The sequence below is a fragment of the Coregonus clupeaformis genome, chromosome 9, assembly GCF_020615455.1.
Source record: "Coregonus clupeaformis isolate EN_2021a chromosome 9, ASM2061545v1, whole genome shotgun sequence".
NCBI classification, from domain to species: Eukaryota; Metazoa; Chordata; class Actinopteri; order Salmoniformes; family Salmonidae; genus Coregonus; species Coregonus clupeaformis.
The window spans coordinates 24,152,787-24,174,367 of record NC_059200.1 but is presented as its reverse complement, the minus strand read 5'-3'; the positions used below and the strand labels follow the sequence as shown (position 1 = coordinate 24,174,367).

General features: G+C 43.5%; 1 protein-coding gene across 3 annotated transcripts in view; it reads right to left on the bottom strand.

The window, feature by feature from the left end:
• LOC121573503 (band 4.1-like protein 4) overlaps window positions 1-21,581 on the bottom strand; it is a 117,399-nt gene that overhangs the window by 70,635 nt on the left and 25,183 nt on the right. For all 3 annotated transcript variants that reach the window (XM_045222526.1, XM_045222527.1, XM_045222528.1), the window contains exon 3: window positions 5,595-5,699. In XM_045222526.1, the coding sequence (XP_045078461.1) occupies window positions 5,595-5,699 (105 nt within the window). The remainder of the gene's footprint in view (window positions 1-5,594; window positions 5,700-21,581) is intronic.

Sequence of the window (21,581 nt, the reverse complement as noted above, 5' to 3'; positions counted from 1 at the left end):
TCAACAGGAAGCTGAGTTATGACAGTTTGATTGGCAGGCCGGACTGAGAGGCCCAGGCTCTGTTCTAATATCTCTACTTTAGTTCTAGAATGAAGAATGATCCACTAGAATGAACTAAGCAATGTATTGGGAATGCATTCTAAGTGGTGTGCTAGTGTAGATATTGGAGCATTCTGTAACCTCAGTCATCTTACTACACTTCAGCCTCAATATTATGGAGGGTTACACCAGGAGAGGGCATTGATATTGTAATGAAGGGTATAGCTAGCAGGCAGGCAGCCCCATATAAATGACAGAGACGTCTCTCTAAATGGATAGGTTTTGATTATGGGCCTGCTGCTCCATGCACAGACACTAAAAGTCTCTCTGCTCTCTGACACACAATAACAGCGAAACAGCTCCAATATGTTGGTATGTCGTTTACGACTCCAGAGGGTAGGAATGATGTGAATGTGCATGCTGATGCTTGCAAGCTCTTGGGTCTAATAGTACCCAAGCACAGGGAGGATAACCTGCCATAAACAACATAGCTATGTGTATACATTGGTATGATAGAATGATTCCCAAAACTTTTATGCAAAACCTGAAAGTGTAAAGGCATTTATTTTTTAAATCTAATAAGACTATTTTCTCCAGAAGGATTCAGTAGCTTAGATGCATTCTCTGTGCTCATCTCCAAAAAAACAAGGTTGGCTAACCTTCTAAATCACATCCCTCAGTCAAACATAGTTCAACATCAAATCAGTGTTCCAGCGATTTATCACCTCTATCCTAACAGGATACTGGTTGTCAGGCATACCTACAGCATGGAGATAAACTCAATCTTTTGGAGATAAACTGGAACAACACACCATTGAGAAAAACAAGAGTGAAGGTGGAAAACAAGAGAAAGACATTCGCCATGGATACAGTTAATATTAGAAGTTATACCATTAGAATTATCGACAGCGAGATTGAATGGTGCCAGTCAAGGAACAATTGAGGCCTGGACAAATATACTTGACTCTGTAAAGAATCATCTTTATTTTATTTATTTAACCTTTATTTAACTAGGCATGTCCGTTAAGACCAAATTCTTATTTACAATGGCGGCCTACCCCGGCCAAACCCTCCCCTAACCCGGACGACGCTGGGCCAATTGTGCGCCGCCCTATGGGACTCCCGATCACGGCCGGTTGTGATACAGCCCGGGATCGAACCCGGGTCTGTAGTGACACCTGTCACTACAGACCTGCGCCACTAAGGATCCCAATCTCAGCTAAAGCTAAACTATCTTTGCTTTCAGGCCCACGGGGAAGGGGTGGTATGGGCAGGGTTTTCTCTGGTGGCCGGGAGGAGGGTGGGGCAGTGGGGGGGTGGTGGGTGACTGACGAGCAACCCTAGTTGATAGGTGGGTGGGAAACGGTCTCTGGGAGTGGGGGGTGGGGGCAGTGGTGTTAAGTACTGGTTAAAAGTACTTAAGTCGTTTTTTGGGGTATCTGTACTTTACTTTACTATTTATTTTCTGACAACTTTTACTTTTCCTTCACTACATTCCTAAAGAAAATAATATACTTTTTACTTCATACATTTTCCCTGACACTCAAAAGTTCTTGCTACATTTTGCATGGCTAGCAGGACAGGAAAATGGTCCAATTCACGCACTTATCAAGAGAACATCCCTGGCCATCCTTATTGCCTCTGGTCTGGCGGACTCACTGAACATAAATGCTTTGTTTGGAAATTATGTGTTGGAGTGTGCCGCTGGCTATCCGTACATTTTAAAAACAAGAAAAAGGTGCCGTCTGGTTTGTTTAATATAAGGAATTTTAAATGATTTATACTTTTACTTTTACTTTCAATGCTTAAGTATATTTGAGCAATTACATTTACTTTTGATACTTAAGTATATTTCAAACCAAATACGTTTAGACTTTTACTCATGTAGTATTTTACTGGGTGACTTTCACTTTTACTTGAGTAATTTTCTATTAAGGTATCTTTACTTTTACTCAAGTATGACAATTGGGTACTTTTTCCACCACTGGGTGGGGGGTTGGATGGAGACATGGGGGCTGGGTGGAGTTGGGGGAACGGGATGTGAGGTTGAATGGAGACATGGTGGCTGGGTGGGGTTGGGGGAACGGGATGGGAGGTTGAATGGAGACATGGTGGCTGGGTGGGGTTGGGGGAACGGGATGGGAGGTTGAATGGAGACATGGTGGCTGGGTGGGGTTGGGGGAACAGGATGGGAGGTTGGGGATGGAGACATGGTGGTGGGGTTTGGGGGGAACGGGATAGGAGGTTGGGGATGGAGACATGGTGGCTGGGTGGGGTTGGGGGAACGGGATAGGAGGTTGGGGGTGGAGACATGGTGGCTGGGTGGGGTTGGGGGAACGGGATAGGAGGTTGGGGGTGGAGACACGGTGGCTGGGTGGGGTTGGGGGGAATGGGATGTGAGGTTGGGGTGGAGACATGGTGGTTGGGGAGAACGGGATAAGAGGATGGGGGTGGAGACATGGTGGCTGGGTGGGGTTGGGGGAACGGGATGGGAGGTTGGGGGTGGAGACATGGTGGCTGGGTGGGGTTGGGGGAACGGGATGGGAGGTTGGGGGTGAAGGCCCACTTATTTTTCTTTTCTTTTCCTGTTTATAACAAACTCTGTATGTATTTCTTACTGATTTATTTGTCTTTCTTTTGAGTGGCAGCCTACAGGTACGTTTTATAAACGTATAATTTGAAATGGATAATGTACCTGTGAGTATTTTGGGGTAAGTCTCTAAGAGCTTTGCACACCTGGATTGTGCAATATTTTCCCATTATTCTTTTCAAAATTCTTCAAGCTCTGTTGATCATTGCTAGACAGCCATTTTCAAGTATTGCCATAGATTTTCAAGCAGATTTCAGTCAAAACTGTTACTAGGCCACTCAGGAACATTCACTGTCTTCTTGCTAAGCAACTCCAGTGTAGATTTGGCCTTGTGTTTTAGGTTATTGTCCTACTGAAAGGTGAATTTGTCTCCCAGTGTCTGGTGAAAAGCAGACTGAACCAGGTTTTTTCTCTAAGATTTAACCTGTGCTTAGCTGCATTCCATTAATTTTTATCCTGAAAAACTCCCCAGTTCTTGCAGATGACAAGCATACCCTATAACATGATGCAGCCACCACCATTCTTGAAAATACAAAGAGTGGTACTCAGTGATGTGTTGTGTTGGATTTGCCCCAAACATAACACTTTGTATTCAGGCCAAAAAGTTAATTCCTTTGCCACATTTCTTGCTGTGTTACTGTAGTGCCTTGTTGCAAACAGAATGCATGTTTTGAAATATTTTTAGTCTGTACCGGTTTCCTTTATTTCACTCTGTCATTTAGGTTAATATTGTGGATTTACTACAATGTTGTTGATCCATACTCAGTTTTCTTCTTTCACAGCCATCAAACTCCGTAACAGTTTTAAAATTAAAATTAAATAACAACAAAAAAGAAAGAGAGAGATAGAGAGACGGCGATATATAGAGGGAGGTGGGGAGAGAGGGAGAAGGATAGAAAGACGGAGAGAGAGAGATGGAGATGGAGAGAGAGACGGAGAGAGAGAAAGAAAGAAAGAAAGAAAGAAAGAAAGAAAGAAAGAAAGAAAGAAAGAAAGAAAGAAAGAAAGAAAGAAAGAAAGAAAGAAAGAAAGAAAGATATATATAGAGGGAGGTGGGGAGAGGGGGAGAAGGATAGAAAGACAGAGAGAGAGAGATGGAGAGAGAGAAATGGAGAAAGAAAGAAAGAAAGAAAGAAAGAAAGAAAGAAAGAAAGAAAGAAAGAAAGAAAGAAAGAAAGAAAGAAAGAAAGAAAGAAAGAAAGAAAGAAAGAAAGAAAGAAAGAAAGAAAGAAGAAAACAAATTGAGCTTTGTAGGTTACAGGGACGTGAGTAAACAATGTAAGAATCCTCTCTTGTTCTGGGTGTGTGCTAATAGTGGATAGTACATGTTAGGGCATAGGCTACATACAACAAGCCAAACAGACAGTGATGCTGGCGTTCCAACATTTTCAGTCTCCTTTCACAGTTTTTCTTTCATCCTGCGCTAGTCTGACGATAAATCAGGGCTTGGCCGACAGCCCCCAGAAGGCATTGCACAGGATACCGCCCATCCATGTGAGAGAGAGATGGGGACGTTGGGAGAGTATGTATGCGTCCTAAATGGCACACTATTTCCTTAATAGTCTACTACTTTTGACCAGAGCCCTATGGGCCCCGGTCAAATGTAGTGCACTACATAGGGAGTAGGGCACCATTTAGGACACAGATATGATTGTGTTCTTTTATGGCTCTGTACTCTGACTAACCCTGAGTGTGTGTAGCCCTGGGGCCCTGCATGGGTTATTACTACTCCTCCCCAGCCCTACTCTACCCTATCATGGGCTGGGCCTGCGTGGGACGCTCTGTGATGGCACCTTCTGTAGGAACGACATGACAGAGGATGACCCCTGGCCAATATTCACAGAGCTGTTGTCTTTACAGAATAATAATTCCTTCTATTTTCACTTTGACTGGGGCAAGCTGAAGCTCTACCCTCTTCAGATATCTAAACCAGACTTGAGGGGAAATAACCTTCCTAACACTTTGATGAGTGTATATGAAGGAACAAAATAATCTCTGCGCCATTCATAATGTAATGTCATAAGCATGTCATAGCCATTCATAATGTAATGTCATAAGCATGTCATAGCCATTCATAATGTAATGTCATAAGCATGTCATAGCCATTCATAATGTAATGTCATAAGCATGTCATAGCCATTGATAATGTAATGTCATAAGCATGTCATAGCCATTCATAATGTAATGTCATAAGCATGTCATAGACATTCATAATGTAATGTCATAAGCATATCATAGCCATTCATAATGTAATGTCATAAGCATGTCATAGCCATTCATAATGTAATGTCATAAGCATGTCATAGCCATTCATAATGTAATGTCATAAGCATGTCATAGCCATTCATAATGTAATGTCATAAGCATGTCATAGCCATTGATAATGTAATGTCATAAGCATGTCATAGCCATTCATAATGTAATGTCATAAGCATGTCATAGACATTCATAATGTAATGTCATAAGCATATCATAGCCATTCATAATGTAATGTCATAAGCATGTCATAGCCATTCATAATGTAATGTCATAAGCATATCATAGCCATTCATAATGTAATGTCATAAGCATGTCATAGCCATTCATAATGTAATGTCATAAGCATATCATAGCCATTCATAATGTAATGTCATAAGCATGTCATAGCCATTCATAATGTAATGTCATAAGCATGTGATAGCCATTCATAATGTAATGTCATAAGCATGTGATAGCCATTCATAATGTAATGTCATAAGAATGTCATAGCCATTCATAATGTAATGTCATAAGCATGTCATAGCCATTCATAATGTAATGTCATAAGCATGTCATAATGCATAAAGCCTTCCCTGGTCTACTGTGAGATTATCAGTGGTGTGCTGAGATACTGTCACTCACATGAACACACATTCATATACACATTCATTTATTAATGTATATATTATACATATAACTATGTTCATATAAATCACTGGTGACTCACCGTCTGGTGGCTGTGGTCACAGTAGCGCAGCCCGAAGTAGTCTGTCTCTGCCAGCTTCACATGGTTGAACACAAAGTCCAGCACCACCGAAGCCTTAGTAGACTTCTGTGGAACACAAAGAGTTTTGGAATCAGTGTCTGAGTCAGAGGCAAACATGTTGCCATGCAAAGACATCAAGTTGATGTCAGTGTTTTTACTTATGGAATAAAAACTGGGTGGATGTCAAATTATAGCTATTAATGCATTCTGAGGCAACAGGCAAAGTATTCTGAAATACCATGGTGGGCTTCTGTACTGACAGTCATGTTTTGAAGAACAAATAGCTTCAACAATATATGGCGTATACAGTATAGTTCTTATTTTATTCTGAGGAGAGAGATAGTCTCTCTTTCAGTTCTCTGTGTCTGGATTTAGAAATAGCATAAAGAGACTCTGTAAGAGAGTAGACCTATGTCTCCAGGAAAATATGAATTAGATATAAATTATTACTTTGCTAAGCAGCGAAAACTGCCTTCCACTGCAATTCACACACCTCATAGTGCCTCTCATTACCATTTCTGAGGCTTACAAAAGCAATCTGCTAAAAGAAAGAATATTAGGACTCTGATTTAAGTATGAACCAGACAAACCCTGGTTACAGGAGAATTTCCAGAACACCTACACCACTGTTGCAAGATAATAAAATCTATATCTCCTTTGTAGGGTGAAGAAAAATCGTTGACTGTATCTTAGCTCAGTCAGCATTTTAGCTTTCTCTTGTAGGTACAGCATCAATCCAAATGTATCCACTGACAATATAAGTATTTATTCCGATGGAAAACCAATCATGGATCACACCAAGCAATCCCCATTGGCCTCAGCGCGGCGCACAACCCAACCAAACCATCCTCTCTCTCACCTGCATTTAAAATGTTTCTTTACATTTATCCTGAGGGCAATCTGATTGGCTACATCCCAAGAGAGGAAATTAATATCTAGTGTGGAGGCATCGATGCCTGTAATGAAAGATGGGGCTTTACTCACAGCTAACATCATCTCAAGGTGAGTCTGAAACACAAACACCGACCACACTCACATTCCAAACCAACCCAGGGTTTCCTACCGTCCTCTCTTTACTTTCCATCTGAAAGTCAACACACACGGACACACGCTCAATTCCCTGGGGTATGATGGAGAGGTCATATCGGGTGGATCATTGACAGACCAGCGGTGTATCTGCATTGGGTTTTTGTTCTTTAACAGGACACCAGCATCAGTCTTGGCTGGAAGACATCTCTCTCTTTACCTAATTATCTCTGTTTGCTCTTGACACAGAGGAGGAAACTGTGTGTGTGTGTGTGTGCGTGTGTGCGCGTGCTTGTATGTATGTGTGTGCGTGCGTGTGTGTATGTTTCTCTCTGACTGCTCTTCTGAACCACAAAGCACATGTTTGACGAATCACAAGGTGTACACTGACAAACAGTCAGTATGATTTATGCCATCAAAGCATGTAACCACACCACAGACAAACAGATCACGCTCAGCTGGCTAGAGACCAAACGTGACTGCTTAGAGCAGACTATGCCATCTTTCAGCAGTAGAACAACAAGCAGCAGTGTGGGACACCTAGTGAATCTATATGTTGTCTCATGACTTACACTCCTATTAAGAATTCAAGAAGATCAAGTCCTAGAAGACCAAAGGATCACATAGGATGAGATGAGTGGGTCCAAGTTCATTCCCATGGCATTTAAAGTAGTACACTTCCTCATGTTAACAGTTCATTACTTCCTCCTGTGTGATTCAGGGCTCATCTGCATGTTTTCATTATCTACTCCAATCTGCAGGTGCACTCCAAGGGAATCACAAGTGGGCTGCCTGTGTCTGACACAGGAGACAGGCTCTCTCTCTCTGTCCCTCTCTGTCTCTCTTCTTCTCTCTCTCTCTCCTCTCTTTTCTCTTTGCTGTTGACTCATCTCTCTGATTAAACCACATGATGCATATGCCTGTCACCTGCTAGACAGAAAGACAGCTGTTTCACACTGGCTCTGTGATTCCTTCTCTCTCTGACTCCCTGTGGGAACATCCTCTACAATTCCTGCCTCTGATACGTCCTGGCATCCCCACATCCTGACAAACCTTTGGCAACAACATACACAAGCGGTGAAACTGAAAATCCAATATCATATAAACTCCAACATCATATTTTTACATTTTAGTCATTTAGCAGACGCTCTTATCCAGAGCGACTTTACAGTTAGTGAGTGCATACATTTGTTTTTTTTTCATACTGGCCCCCCGTGGGAAACGAACCCACAACCCTGGCGTTGCAAGTGCCATGCTCTACCAACTGAGCTACACGGGGCCATCCTATAAACTCCTGTGTGGTTAATTACCACCTGTGAAGGCCTACTGTGTCTTTCCTGGTATTCACAGTTCTGACAAGACTGAGCTGAGTGACTGTAGAACAGTTCTGTTAATTATTCTCAAAGCATGAATCCAACATTGTCTCATCGTGTCTTCCTTCCTTCCTTCCTTCCTTCCTTCCTTCCTTCCTTCCTTCCTTCCTTCCTTCCTTCCTTCCTTCCTTCCTTCCTTCCTTCCTTCCTTCCTTCCTCCCTCCCTCCCTCCCTCCTTCCTTCTTCCCCAACCGACTGACCGACACCACAAACATAACAACTAAACCTCAGCTATAGTATTTTGATAACTAGTAATTGCTGTACTCAACTTGTTTTCATTTCAAAGACGCCACATGTCGATTTCACTTGTCTCTCCACACCACATTTATCATGAGACATTATGAATACGAGTGCTGTGATTCGACATGACATGAGTTCTGTGATTATGACTGCTTTTGACAACCTTCTCCCAGCACTACTCTCTGCTACGGTGAATTAGGAAGCAGAAGGAACAGCAGAGTAGTAGCATTTCAAACTTACGCGTATCAGTCTACTATAATAATACAATATACTGAGTCTGATTACTTTGGAGGAGAGAACGCCTCAATGTCTGTGTGAGAACAGTCTCTCTAACCTACCCCATGTTGGTCATAGAGCATGCAGGATCGTGGCATGATCACAGCCACACATTTGTAGTGCTTATGTTCATTCACAGCTATTCCACAACCCACGTTAACATAATTTTTTCACTCAGTTACCATTGCGTAGGATTGCAAAGCTACCGGTAATTTACAAAAGTTACCGGAAACTTCTGTAATTGTGGTAATGAACAGGTAATCTATGGCAATCTATGGTAACTTTGGTAATTTATAATTCAATAAAAGTAAAAAAATGTATTAATATATCATACAAACATGTTATATCTGTGTCTATATTGTTCATTAGTTTCTAGTGGATAGACCATATGGTTCAAGAGAAAATAGCTTAATTAATAAATAAATAAACATCTAATCAACAATGGCATTATTTTAAATGAACTCTGCAACTCTTCCAACTATTAACTTTTTTCACAACTGCCACCAGTTTGGTGGCAAAACACTGACAACAAAGACATACTGACATGGTAAAATAAATAAAGATAAATAAATAATAAATAAATAAAAAAAAAATGATAAAGGATATTTCATGCTGAAGCCCTCATTTCAAACACCAATGGTATTGACGGAGTTAATGGTTTATATTTAGGATGTTTCACAACTTTGTCATAATTGTTTTGGGTTATCGTCTTATTTGATTATTTTATATATTTTACATGTGATAAGGCCACACAGAGTGCCATAAATAATTACAGACACCTGTGATAATCTGAATTACCCAAAAGGACCACTAGATAAAATCCTTGAACGTTACCAAAATTCTGGTAGTTTACTGGTAAACTTTGAAAGTTTCCAGTAATAAACCCTCCCTTTCCAACCCTACTATTGCGTGAGTAGCAGTGGAGAAAAATGCATCTAACTCCTTTTTGGACTGGCCAATCAAATAATTGAGATTGCTGCTGCTTTCTCTGCCCCTGAGTACCCAAAGGGGACAACCACACATTTATCATCCATTTCAGTTCATTTTTACTGCAATATTTTATCCTCGTTTGACATTTTACTTCCTGCTTGTTGACTTGACCTCTCTCTGGTCAGTTTGGGAATCACATTGAAACACGCCACTCTGTTTTTCTGTGTTGGGCTAGACTAGGCAGCCCCCAGCTGTCAGCCCATATAAGGAGTCCAACTCCAGAATCACTAAGAATCACATTTTCTGTTTTAAGACCAATGGCTGGAAATAAGGAAGTTAGTGAGTGGCTGTAACAACTTACAACATATCTTTCCATTAGGAACTTACTAGTACATGGTCTCAGTGAATGCACAGTGGCTTGCGAAAGTATTCACCCCCTTTGGCATTTTTCCTATTTTGTTGCCTTACAACCTGGAATTAAAATTGATTTTTTGGGGGGGGTTTGTGTCATTTGATTTACACAACATGCCTACCACTTTGAAGATGCAAAATAAAAAAATGTGTGTAACAAACAAGAAATAAGACAAAAAAACAGAAAACTTGATAGTGCATAAATATTCACCCCCCCAAAGTCAATACTTTGTAGAGCCACCTTTTGCAGCAATTACAGCTGCAAGTCTCTTGGGGTATGTCTCTATAAGCTTGGCACATCTAGCCACTGGGATTTTTGCCCATTATTCAAGGCAAAACTGCTCCAGCTCCTTCAAGTTGGATGGGTTCCGATGGCGTACAGCAATCTTTAAGTCATACCACAGATTCTCAATTGGATTGAAGTCTGGGCTTTGACTAGGCCATTCCAAGACATTTAAATGTTTCCCCTTAAACCACTCAAGAGTTGCTTTAGCAGTATGCTTAGGGTCATTGTCCTGCTGGAAGGTGAACCTCTGTCCCGTCTCAAATCTCTGGAAGACTGAAACAGATTTCCCTCAATAATTTCCCTGTATTTAACGCCATCCGCCATTCCTTCAATTCTGACCAGTTTCCCAGTCCCTGCTGATGAAAAACATCCCCACAGCATGATGCTGCCACCACCATGCTTCACTGTAGGGATGGTGTTCTAGGGGTGATGAGAGGTGTTGGGTTTACGCCAGACATAGCATTTGCCTTGATGGCCAAAAAACTTAATTTGAGTCTCATCTGACCAGAATACCTTCTTCCATATGTTTGGGGAGTCTCCCACATGCATTTGGCGAACACCAAACGTGTTTGCTTATTTTTTTCTTTAAGCAATGGCTTTTTTCTGGCCACTCCGTAAAGCCCAGCTCTGTGGAGTGTACGGCTTAAAGTGGTCCTATGGACAGATACTCCAATCTCCGCTGTGGAGCTTTGCAGCTCCTTCAGGGTTATCTTTGGTCTCTTTGTTGCCTCTCTGATTAATGCCCTCCTTGCCTGGTCCGTGAGTTTTGGTGGGTGGCCCTCTCTTGGCAGGTTTGTTGTGGTGCCATATTCTTTCAATTTTTTAATAATGGATTTAAATGGTGCTCCGTGGGATGTTTAAAGTTTCTAATTTTTTTTTTTAACCCAACCCTGATCTGTACTTCTCCACAACTTTGTCCCTGACCTGTTTGGAGAGCTCCTTGGTCTTCACGGTGCCCCTTGCTTAGTGGTGTTGCAGACTCTGGGGCCTTTCAGAACAGGTGTATATATACTGAGATCATGTGACAGATCATGTGACACTTAGATTGCACACAGGTGGACGTTATTTAACTAATTACGTGACTTCTGACGGTAATTGGTTGTACCAGATCTTATTTAGGGGCTTCATAGCAAAGGGGGTGAATACATATGCACGCACCACTTTTCCGTTATTTATTTTCGAGAATTCTTTGAAACAAGTTCTTTTTTACATTTCACTTCACCAATTTGGACTATTTTGTGTATGTCCATTACATGAAATCCAAATAAAAATCCATTTAAATTACAGGTTGTAATGCAACAAAATAGGATAAACGCCAAGGGGGTTGAATACTTTTGCAAGGCACTGTATGTACACTACATGCTAAGTACATGGTCTCAGTACAGTATGTATTGTTGGTCTCAGTGGGTCTCAGCACTTCAACCAGGAAGGGAATCCAAAGCTGCTATATTACCGGTCACAGTGCCTCCCAGAGCAGAGGAACAGACATTGTTGCAGAGCTCCTCCTGACTACAGTAACTAACAGTAACTGAAAACCATGACCCCCGGCAGGAAAGAACTGAGGTGTGACTGACTATACTACGACATCATCCAGGGCCAACCGGACCAACACCCCCAGGGTCTGCAGAGGACCCAGGACCCTCCCTCCCTCCCAACCCTCCCTCCCTCCCTCCCAACCCTCCCTCCCAACCCTCCCTACCTACCTACCTACCCACCCACCCTCCCTCCCTCCCTCCCTCCCTCCCTCCCTCCCTCCCTCCCTCCCTCCCTCCCTCCCTCCCTCCCTCATACACACTGCCCTCCCTCATACACACTGCCCTCCCTCATACACACTGCCCTCCCTTCCAACCCTCCCATAAACCCTTTGTAGCCTCCATCCCTCCCCTCCCATACCTTCTCCCTGCCTGCATTCCTCCTCTAGCTCCCCAACTACTGATAAGGTAGCTCTGGTGGTCAGGGTGGGATTGCTAAAATAACATCTACCAGGAAAAAGAGGAATGGAGAGAAAATACAGTCTTACACTCTTAGAAAAAAGGGTTCCAAAAGGGTTCTTTGGCTGTCCCCATAGGAAAACCCTTTTTGGTTAGAGGTAAAACCCTTTTTGGTTCCAGGTAGAAACCTCTGTGTAAAGGGTTCTACATGGAGCCTAAAACAGTTCCACTATGGAACCAAAAGGGTTCTACCTGGAACCAACAAGGGTTCTTCAAAGGATTATCCTATGGGGACAGCCGAAGAACCCTTTTAGGTTCTAGATAGCACCTTTTTTTCTAAGAGAGTAGACTAGTTTTGTTTTGGACAGAATCTTTGCCTCAGGGTTATCTTTGTATATAGTCATGCCGGAAGCAAATTAACGCCAGCCTGACATGAAATCCAGTCCACACAACATGGATGTTGTTACTATTTCAGTTTGTTCTTATGTTCCTCTGTATCCTATGAACAACTGACTGATACTACTACAGAATCTAAGGGCCAGTATATACTTTAGAATTGTATGGTTCTGTATTTATTTTCTTAGTTCACCTTGTGTTCTTGAACCTAGCCCTGTTTCTTTGTGTTCTTGAATGTAGCCTTGTCTTTCATTTTTGTTCATTGATTTCACCTGTGTTAGTTACTCACCTGGTCTTATCAGCTCCTTATTTAGTTCAGTTCTTTCTGTTTGTGCCTTGTGAGGTATTGTTCGTTTTGACTCTACTAAGCCTTTTCCTAGCTCATTTGTGGGAACCAGTTTTAGCCTTCAGTCCTAGTTTTGTATCACCTGCCTGTTTGCCTACCTGTGTATGACCATTCCCTGCCTGTGACTACGATTCCTGCCTTCTGCGAAGGCGTAATAAACACCTGCCGCGCTCTGCGCGTGAATCTACACCTTTTTCTCCCTGATTATTAATTACAGAATACCTCACCCAAAAGCGGAATGGATTCAGCAGAGCTACAGTGGCGCCTTACCCGGCAAGAGGAGGGTATGGAGGTAATCGGCCATGTTCTCTGCCAGCCTATCCCTACTCCTTCATTCATATCCATGCCTGGAAAATATGATGATTTCTGATGCAATGCAGCAAATACATTGAGCACAACCCCACTAACTTCACCACCGACAAGAGCAGGGTGGATTTTGTTGTGTCTCTACTCACAGGCAAAGCCCTGGATTGGGCCACCGACATATGGACTGCCAACAGCAAAGAACTCGGATCTGAGACCCACTTCCACACCCTCTTCAAAGAGGTATTCGATCACTCTCCTTCCGGTCGTCCTATAGGGGACTTCCTCATAAACCTTCAACAAGGACGCAATTCAGCTACCGAGTATGCCCTCGAGTTCTGCACCATGGCTGCAGGGAGAGGATGGAGTGAGGCTGCTTTACTTACCTTCTACCGAAGAGGGCTCAACAGGGAACTTCAGGCAGAGCTGGCCTGTAGAGGTGACCTTCAGGATTTAAATCAATACATTCGTATGTCCATCTCCATCGACCACCTCATCGCCGACCGCCGAAGAACTCTGCCGCCCAGGAACCCGAAACCTTCTCTTTCCATTATTCCGTCATCCCGTCCGAGTCTTCCAGATCCCATGCAGTTGGGTCATGCTCCTCTCCCGTGTATCGAACGTCAAAGGCAGATCCAAGAAGGGCTCCGCCTATACTGTGGTGAGAAAGATCATCTACTCAGCCATTGCCCTGTTCGCCCCCCACGTAGAGATGAGAAGGGTCCCTCCGCTACCATGCAGGTAGGCGGGTCCGTATTTCTAAATATCTCCTAGAAACAATTATCCATCCCAGTATTGATAACCGTGAAGGGGGTTACGAAGTACGTAGTGGGCTTGATAGATTCGGGAGCAGCAGGTAGTTTTATCGATCTCCAGCTAGTACAAGAGCTACACCTGTCATCCCTCCCTTAAGGATTAACACCCTGGACGGACAGCCATTGGGCACGGGCTTCATTACGCACCTGACACAGAGCGTTACCCTCCAGATTGGAGTCTTCCACACCAAAACCATTCAACTCATGGAACTCTCATCCCCCAAACAGCCACTCATCCTCGGACACCCCTGGCTTTGTCGTCACGACCCTGCCATCTCGTGGCGACAGTGTGAACTACTGTCCTGGTCTTCTACCTGCTTCACCAGTTGTCTCAGCCTACCCTGCAGAGCCACCACCATTGAGGACTCTGCCTCTGCAGTACCACCCACCATACCATCTGAATACGCCCAGTACAGCAATGTCTTCAGCAAAATCAAGGCCTCCACTCTGCCACCACATCGCCCAGGGGACTACGAATACCTGGTCATGCCCTACGGCCTTACTAACGCCCCCGCCGTCTTCCAATCCTTTATGAACAAGGTTTTCCAGGATATGATCAACCGCTTTCTCATCGTCTACATTGATGACATCCTGATTTACTCCCACTCCCTGAAGGAACACATACAGCATGTACAAAGGGTTCTTCAACGGCTCCTTGACCATAACCTTTATGTGAAGACTGAAAAGAGCACCTTCCATGTAACCTCAGTAAACTTCCTCGGTTTCGTACTGACACCTGGAGGGGTCAGCATGGATAAGAACAAAGTCACCGCCGTCAGTAACTGGCCCAAACCTACCACTGTTAAGGAACTCCAACGTTTCATTGGGTTCTCCAACTTCTATCGCCGGTCCAACTTCAGTTCTACTGCCGCTCCCCTCACTGCCCTTACCAGCCAAAAGAACCCTTCAATGGACTGATACCGCACTGACTGCTTTCAACACCTTGAAACGCCTCTTCACCTGAGCTCCTGTCCTTCGCCAACCTGATCCGACCCTTCCTTTCACCCTGGAGGTGGATGCCTCAGAAGTAGGAGTAGGAGCCATACTCTCTCAGCGGGTGGGAACACCTCCAAAATCACATCCTTGTGCCTTCTTCTCCAGGAAGTTATTCCCCGCTGAGAGGAATTACGATGTGGGGAACAGAACTCCTCGCCATCAAGCTGGCCCTCGAGGAGTGGCGCCACTGGTTGGAGTCCTAACAGATCATCATCATCTGGAATATATCAGAGGCACCAAGAGGTTAAACTCCAGACAAGCCCGCTGGGCTCTCTTCTTCACACGCTTCCATTTTCATGTTACTTACATCCCTGGAAAGAAAAACTCTCCCGCCAGTTTGACCATCCGACCAGCAACTCAGATCCTACACCCATTCTTCCTTCCTCTTGCATTATGGGACCGGTACAGTGGGAGGTTCACTCTGCCATACAGGAAGCCCTAACCTCAGACCCGACTCCTCCTGAGACACCAACTGGGAAGAGTTACGTACCAGCAGCTGTTAGACACCAACTGATGCAATGGTGTCACACGTCCTTGGGGTCAGGACATCCGGGTATTACAGGAACCACCGAACTTCTAGCCCATAAGTTCTGGTGGTCCTCACTGGCATCCGACGTCAGGGATTACGTACTCTCCTGTCCAGTCTGCGCCCAAACCAAAAGCCCTCGTCATCTCCCTTCCGTTAAGCTTCAACCTTTGCCAATCCCTCACAGACCCTGGTGCCACATAGCTGTTGACTTCATCACAGACCTTCCTGAATCCTCTGGTAACACCACCATCCTTGTCATAGTAAACCGTTTTTCAAAAATGTGTCGTCTCGTTCCTCTTCCTCATTTACCTAACTCCATGGAATTGGCTGAGTATATGTTCCGTCTGTATGGGATTCCGGAGGACATCGTCTCTGACCGCGGGCCCCAGTTTGTTTGGCGAGCCTTCTGTGACCGACTGGGTGTCGCCCTCTGCCTCTCCTCCGGGTACCATCCCCAGACCAACAGGCAGACGGAACGACTGAACCAAGAAATAGGGAAGTACATCCGCCAATAATGTTCTGCCTCTCCACACGACCGGTATATGGCCTGGGCCGAATATGCTCAGGCCTTCATCCCTCCGCCTTACTCCGTTTCAGTGTGTACTTGGTTACCAACCCCCCATGTTTCCCTGGGAGGCGGAGCCTGGTACTGTCCCAGCTGTCGATGACTGGTTTCAACATAGTGAGCGGGTATGGGAGACCGCTCACCGGCATCTGCAGGAAGCCTCTAATATCCAGAAACATTTTGCCGACAGACGCCGCCGACCTATGCCATGCTTTCACCCCGGACAGCGTGTGTGGCTCTCTACCAGAGACATCCGGCTCCACCTCCCCTGCAAAAAGTTCTGTTGACTCTACTAAGCCTTTTCCTAGCTCGTTTGTGAGAAGCAGTTTTAGCCTTCAGTCCTAGTTTTGTTTCACCTGCCTGTTTGCCTACCTGTGTATGACCATTGCCTGCCTGTGACCACGATTCCTGCCTTCTGCGAAGGCATAATAAAACACCTTCCGCGCTCTGTGCGTGAATCTACACCTTTTTCTCCCTGAGTATTCATTACAAGAATCTGATTCCATCTCATCTGTTTTCTTTTTAATTTGTCATTCCTTCATGACTACATTTCTCTTCCTCGTCTAACCACACTCATTATAACTGTGTTATAACCTCTATACCAGGCGGTGTCAGAGGAAGGCCCCAAAAATAGTCAAAGACTCCAGTCACCCAAGTTATAGACTGTTCTCTCTGCTACTGCACGGCAAGCGGTACCGGAGTGCCAAGTCTAGGTCCAAAAGGCCCCTTAACAGCTTGTACCCCCAAGCCATAAGACTGCTGAACAATTAATCAAATGGCTACCCGGACTATTTACATTGACCAAACGCCTTTGGCGTGATTTACTTCCAGGTCAGAGGTCATGTGTTATCATGTATTATTCTTAGGTGCTGATACGACATGTATTTCGATTCTTGCGATTATCAAAATTCTATATGTAACAGGGTGTATGAGTTGATATATAAAGCAATGCAAGATTCAAGACTTCGTCCTTTTCAGCTAAACTTATTGTACAGAATTCTTGCCACCAACAAAATATTTGGGGCATACAATCATCGCAGCTCTGCAGATTTTGTTGTGAGGATACATAATCAGGTAGCCTGTTTCTGGTCTCAGATTCAGGAATGGCTGAAAAAGCATAACATTAATCTAAAATTGACCCTAGAAATAGCATTGTTGGGAGATCTAGAGAGACCTGGTCAGTCAATTAATAATATACTAATACTCTTTTAAAAAGTATTTATCTTCAACTCGCAATCTGTGGATTCTATTCGATTAGATAGATTCAAATTGTATGTTAAACATCACAGCATAGTTGAAAGATATATGGCGTGTAGAGATCCGAAGAGGGTGGCCAGCAGATATAGGTGGGATGGGCTGAGGGAAGCTGAGGGTTGGGATGTGGAATTGGAGACAAGTGGGAGTGGAGTTACTGGGCGGGGGATAGAATGACGGTCAAAGATCAAATAAAAAAGTACATTTGAATGACACTGAGGGGCAACGTTGTTACATCTAATGCCTGTTTGCCTGAGGCTGATGCCGCGCAGGTGCTTGTACGCGTGTACACATCCATATACACTCACTCGCATTCAAATGCACACACGTGCACATACACACACGTAAATAGTGCCATACATGCACTGAAACATATACAGTTGGCCTTGCTGTTATGATTTTCGTTGTCCTTGATGTATTTTGTTTTTGCGTTGTTGTTTTTCTCTTTTTTCTCTTTTGTTCATTTTGTTGGTTGTTGGTGCATTGGAGGATGGTGGCTTGGGGTGATGATGGTTGAGGGGCAGCTCTCGGGGAAATGTGGGGGGATCTTGGAGGGCTGGCGGTTGGGAGCTTGGGCTGGTGGCTGATAGGTCGCTGGTTCGGGTTTTTGACCTTGAGCAGGGCATTGACCCACTGGCCACTTTAATAATGGAACACTAGCCACTTTAATCATGTTTACATATTTTTGCTTTACTCTCATATGTATATACTGTATTCTATTCTACTGTATTTTAAAATATTTATATATTTCTTAATTCCATTCTTCTACTTTTAGATGTGTGTGTATTGTGTTGAATTGTTAGATACTACTGCACTGTTGGAGCTAGAAACACAAGCATTTCGCTACACCCGCAATAACATCTGCTAAATATGTGTATGTGACCAATCACATTTGATTTGATTTGATTTGATTTGACCCTGGGTGCTTCTGTGGGTCGCTCTGTTCCAAACATATTGCTCTGTTGCAGAGGGACATGAGCCATGAGAAAACAAGTTTTTTCTTCTTCATAGAATCGATATAATATCGTTAAAAAAAATATTGTGATGCTATCATGTATCAGAGGTCAGAGGTTACAGTGGTTACATCCAATCAGAGAGTGTTAAATGAGCCCAGTGTGAGTCATTATGCAGACGTGATGTAAATGTCCTCTAGAGGTAAAAAGATAATACAAACAAAAAAACATGCGTTTGATCATGACAGAAACACTATCACTGACCAGCCATTAAAGCCTTACGAACACAAACACATCACCATCTACATAATGAGATAGACATATAGATAGAAAAGCACTTTAAAATATCATCTTCTGTAATTGATTTATTACCCTACTAACAAGGATCCAGCACCCAACCGATTTTGAAGTATAACCTGAGTGCAGCACATTGTCTATTATTTGATAATGAGAGAAACACCAGTACAGGCCAGCCAATACACCACAGACCTACAGTCTCAATGTCATTTAGATTTACATAAGTATGAGGGGGAGGGGCTTTGACCAGATTTAAAGCTACAGGGAGGACACAAGCAATCACCAGTGTCATTTAACAGATTATTCTCAATCCAGAACTCATTAGTTCTATTGTGGTGTGTGTGTGTGTGTGTGTGTGTGTGTGTGTGTGTGTGTGTGTGTGTGTGTGTGTGTGTGTGTGTGTGTGTGTGTGTGTGTGTGTGTGTGTGTGTGTGTGTGTGTGTGTCAAACATTACAGACGGAGACAAAGAAGTATTGCAGGTGCCCCCCTGACCTTCTGGGTAATGAAGTCCAATCAATGAGACAAATGGGCTACACACACAGTGTGCCTGAACGAAGGTTACACCCTAGGGAGAGGGAGAGGGAGAGAGAGAGCGAAATCCCTCTATATGACCAATGAACTTGACAAAATAGAGGAGGCAATCAATCAAAATTCATTTAGGGAATTATGGAGGAAATTAGATACCACTGTTAAAAAGAAAGACCTCCCAATCAAAGATTGGAATATTTTAAACAGCATTTTGAAAACCTCTATAAATTCCAAGAAAAATAACTTCACAAACATCAGTAATATAACAACTAAAATAATTAGAATTAGCAGTAAAAGAACAACAAAACCTTCTGGTCAATCCTATTACATTGTCAATGATTTTAAAATAAAGGCCCTCAAGAGTGGTAAAGCCTGTGGGCCAGACAGCATTGGAAAAGAGATGCTGAAACACAGCAGTCCTAAGCTGAGAGAGGCTATTCTCAAGCTGTTTAACCTAGTGATGAGGGTTGGCTAATTTCCTGAGATCTGGAGCCAAGGCTTTATCACACCTATATAAAAAAAATTGTGACAAGTTTGACCCTAATAACTATAGAGGCATCTCTGTTACTAGTAACTTAGGAAAGGTTTTCTGTAGCATAATGAATGCCAGAATTCAGACCTTCCTAAGTGAACACAACATTTAAAGTAAAAGTCCAATTGGATTCCTCCCTAAACACCGAACAACAGATCACATATATACCCTCCACACCTTTGTCAAAAAGCGTGTCCACCAAACTCACAAAGGAAAAATATTTACTGTTCCATAGACATTGAAAAAGCCTTTGATTCCATATGGCATGAAGGTATGTTGTTAAAACGTATTCAAGGTGGCGAGGTGGCAAGGTGGCGAGGAGGCAAGGTGGCGAGGAGGAAAGGTCTGTGATATTATTAACGTGATCTATAAGGGAAACATGTTGTGTAAAAGTTGACAAAACATTTTTTATTTAGTTAGGAGAGAGGAGTAAGACAAGGTTGTAATATGAGCCCAACGTTATTCAATATTTATATAAATGAACTGGCTACCATATTAGAACAACCTACATATCTGGGACTCACCCTAAAAGACAAATAAATAAAGTTTATTATATATGCCAACGCTTAAGTAATCTTCCCTGAAACACACCACCAACTATTGCAATTGGATATCACACCTTGGTCAGACTATAAATTCATCTGGGAGTTTTGACATAAAGTCTCTAACAGATAAGATACCTCCCGAATGGCGCAGTGGTCTAAGGCCACTAGAGATCCTGGTTCGAATCCAGGCTCTGTCGTAGCCGGCCGCGACCGGGAGACCCATGGGGCGGCGCACAATTGGCCCAGGGTAGGGGAGGGAATGGCCGGCAGGGATGTAGCTCAGTTGGTAGAGCATGGCGTTTGCAACGCCAGGGTTGTGGGTTTGATTCCCATGGGGGGCCAGTATGAAAAAAATATAAATAATAATGTATGCACTAACTGTAAGTCGCTCTGGATAAGAGTACTAAAATGTAAATTTAATAAGGCACACAGAGCATATTCTGTATAAATTTAACCCACCAATTAGAATGTGGCTTAAATTATTTGACTCTGTCGTAACTCCAATCCTTCTATATGGCAGCGACATGTTGGGCCCCCTTTACAATTTATGGGATTAAAGCCCCACCGAAATTATATCCCTGGAATTTTGTACAAATATTCTAGGTGTGCACAGAAATGCCCCAAACCTAGCCTGTAGGACAGAACTTGGGAGATTCCCCCTAGCACTCCAAATTGAGAAAAGAGCCACCAAATTCTGGACTCAGCTAACACACTGTGATTCAGAATATTATCATCACAAGGTTTTCTTATGCAAACACTGCAAGCCAGAGAGTGGCCCTTTAGAGCAACTGGAGTACAAAAATGTCACAAACTTCAATGTTACCAAATTCTAAATAGAGTTATCAAATTAGCACAACACCTTGTCAAAATAAAATAATTCAAACAAAGGAAGACATTAACAATGCACAGACTCAGTGACCATAGCCTGGCAATAGAGACAGGACGGCATAGAAAAACATGGAAGGCCTCCCAAGTGGCACAGCGGTCTAAGGCACTGCATCACAGTGTTGCGGTGTCACTACAGCCTGTAGTTCGATCCCAGGATGTGTCAGAGGACCGTGACCGGGAGTCCCATAGGGCGGCGCACAATTGGCCCAGTCTTAGTTCATCACGCTCTAGCGACTCCTTGTGGCAGGCCGGGTGCCTGCAAGCTGACTTTGGTCGTCAGTTGAACGGTGTTTCCTCTGGCACATTGGCGCGGCTGGCTTCCAGGTTAAGCGAGCGGGTGTTAAGAAGCGCGGTTTGGCGGGTCATGTTTCGGGGGACGCATGACTCGACCTTCGCCTCTCCCAAGCCTGTTGGGGAGTTGCAGCGATGAGACAAGATCGTAATTGTATTGCAATTGGATATCACGAAAAAGGGGGTAAAATTAAAATAATAATAATAATGTAAAAATAAAAATACATACATGGAAG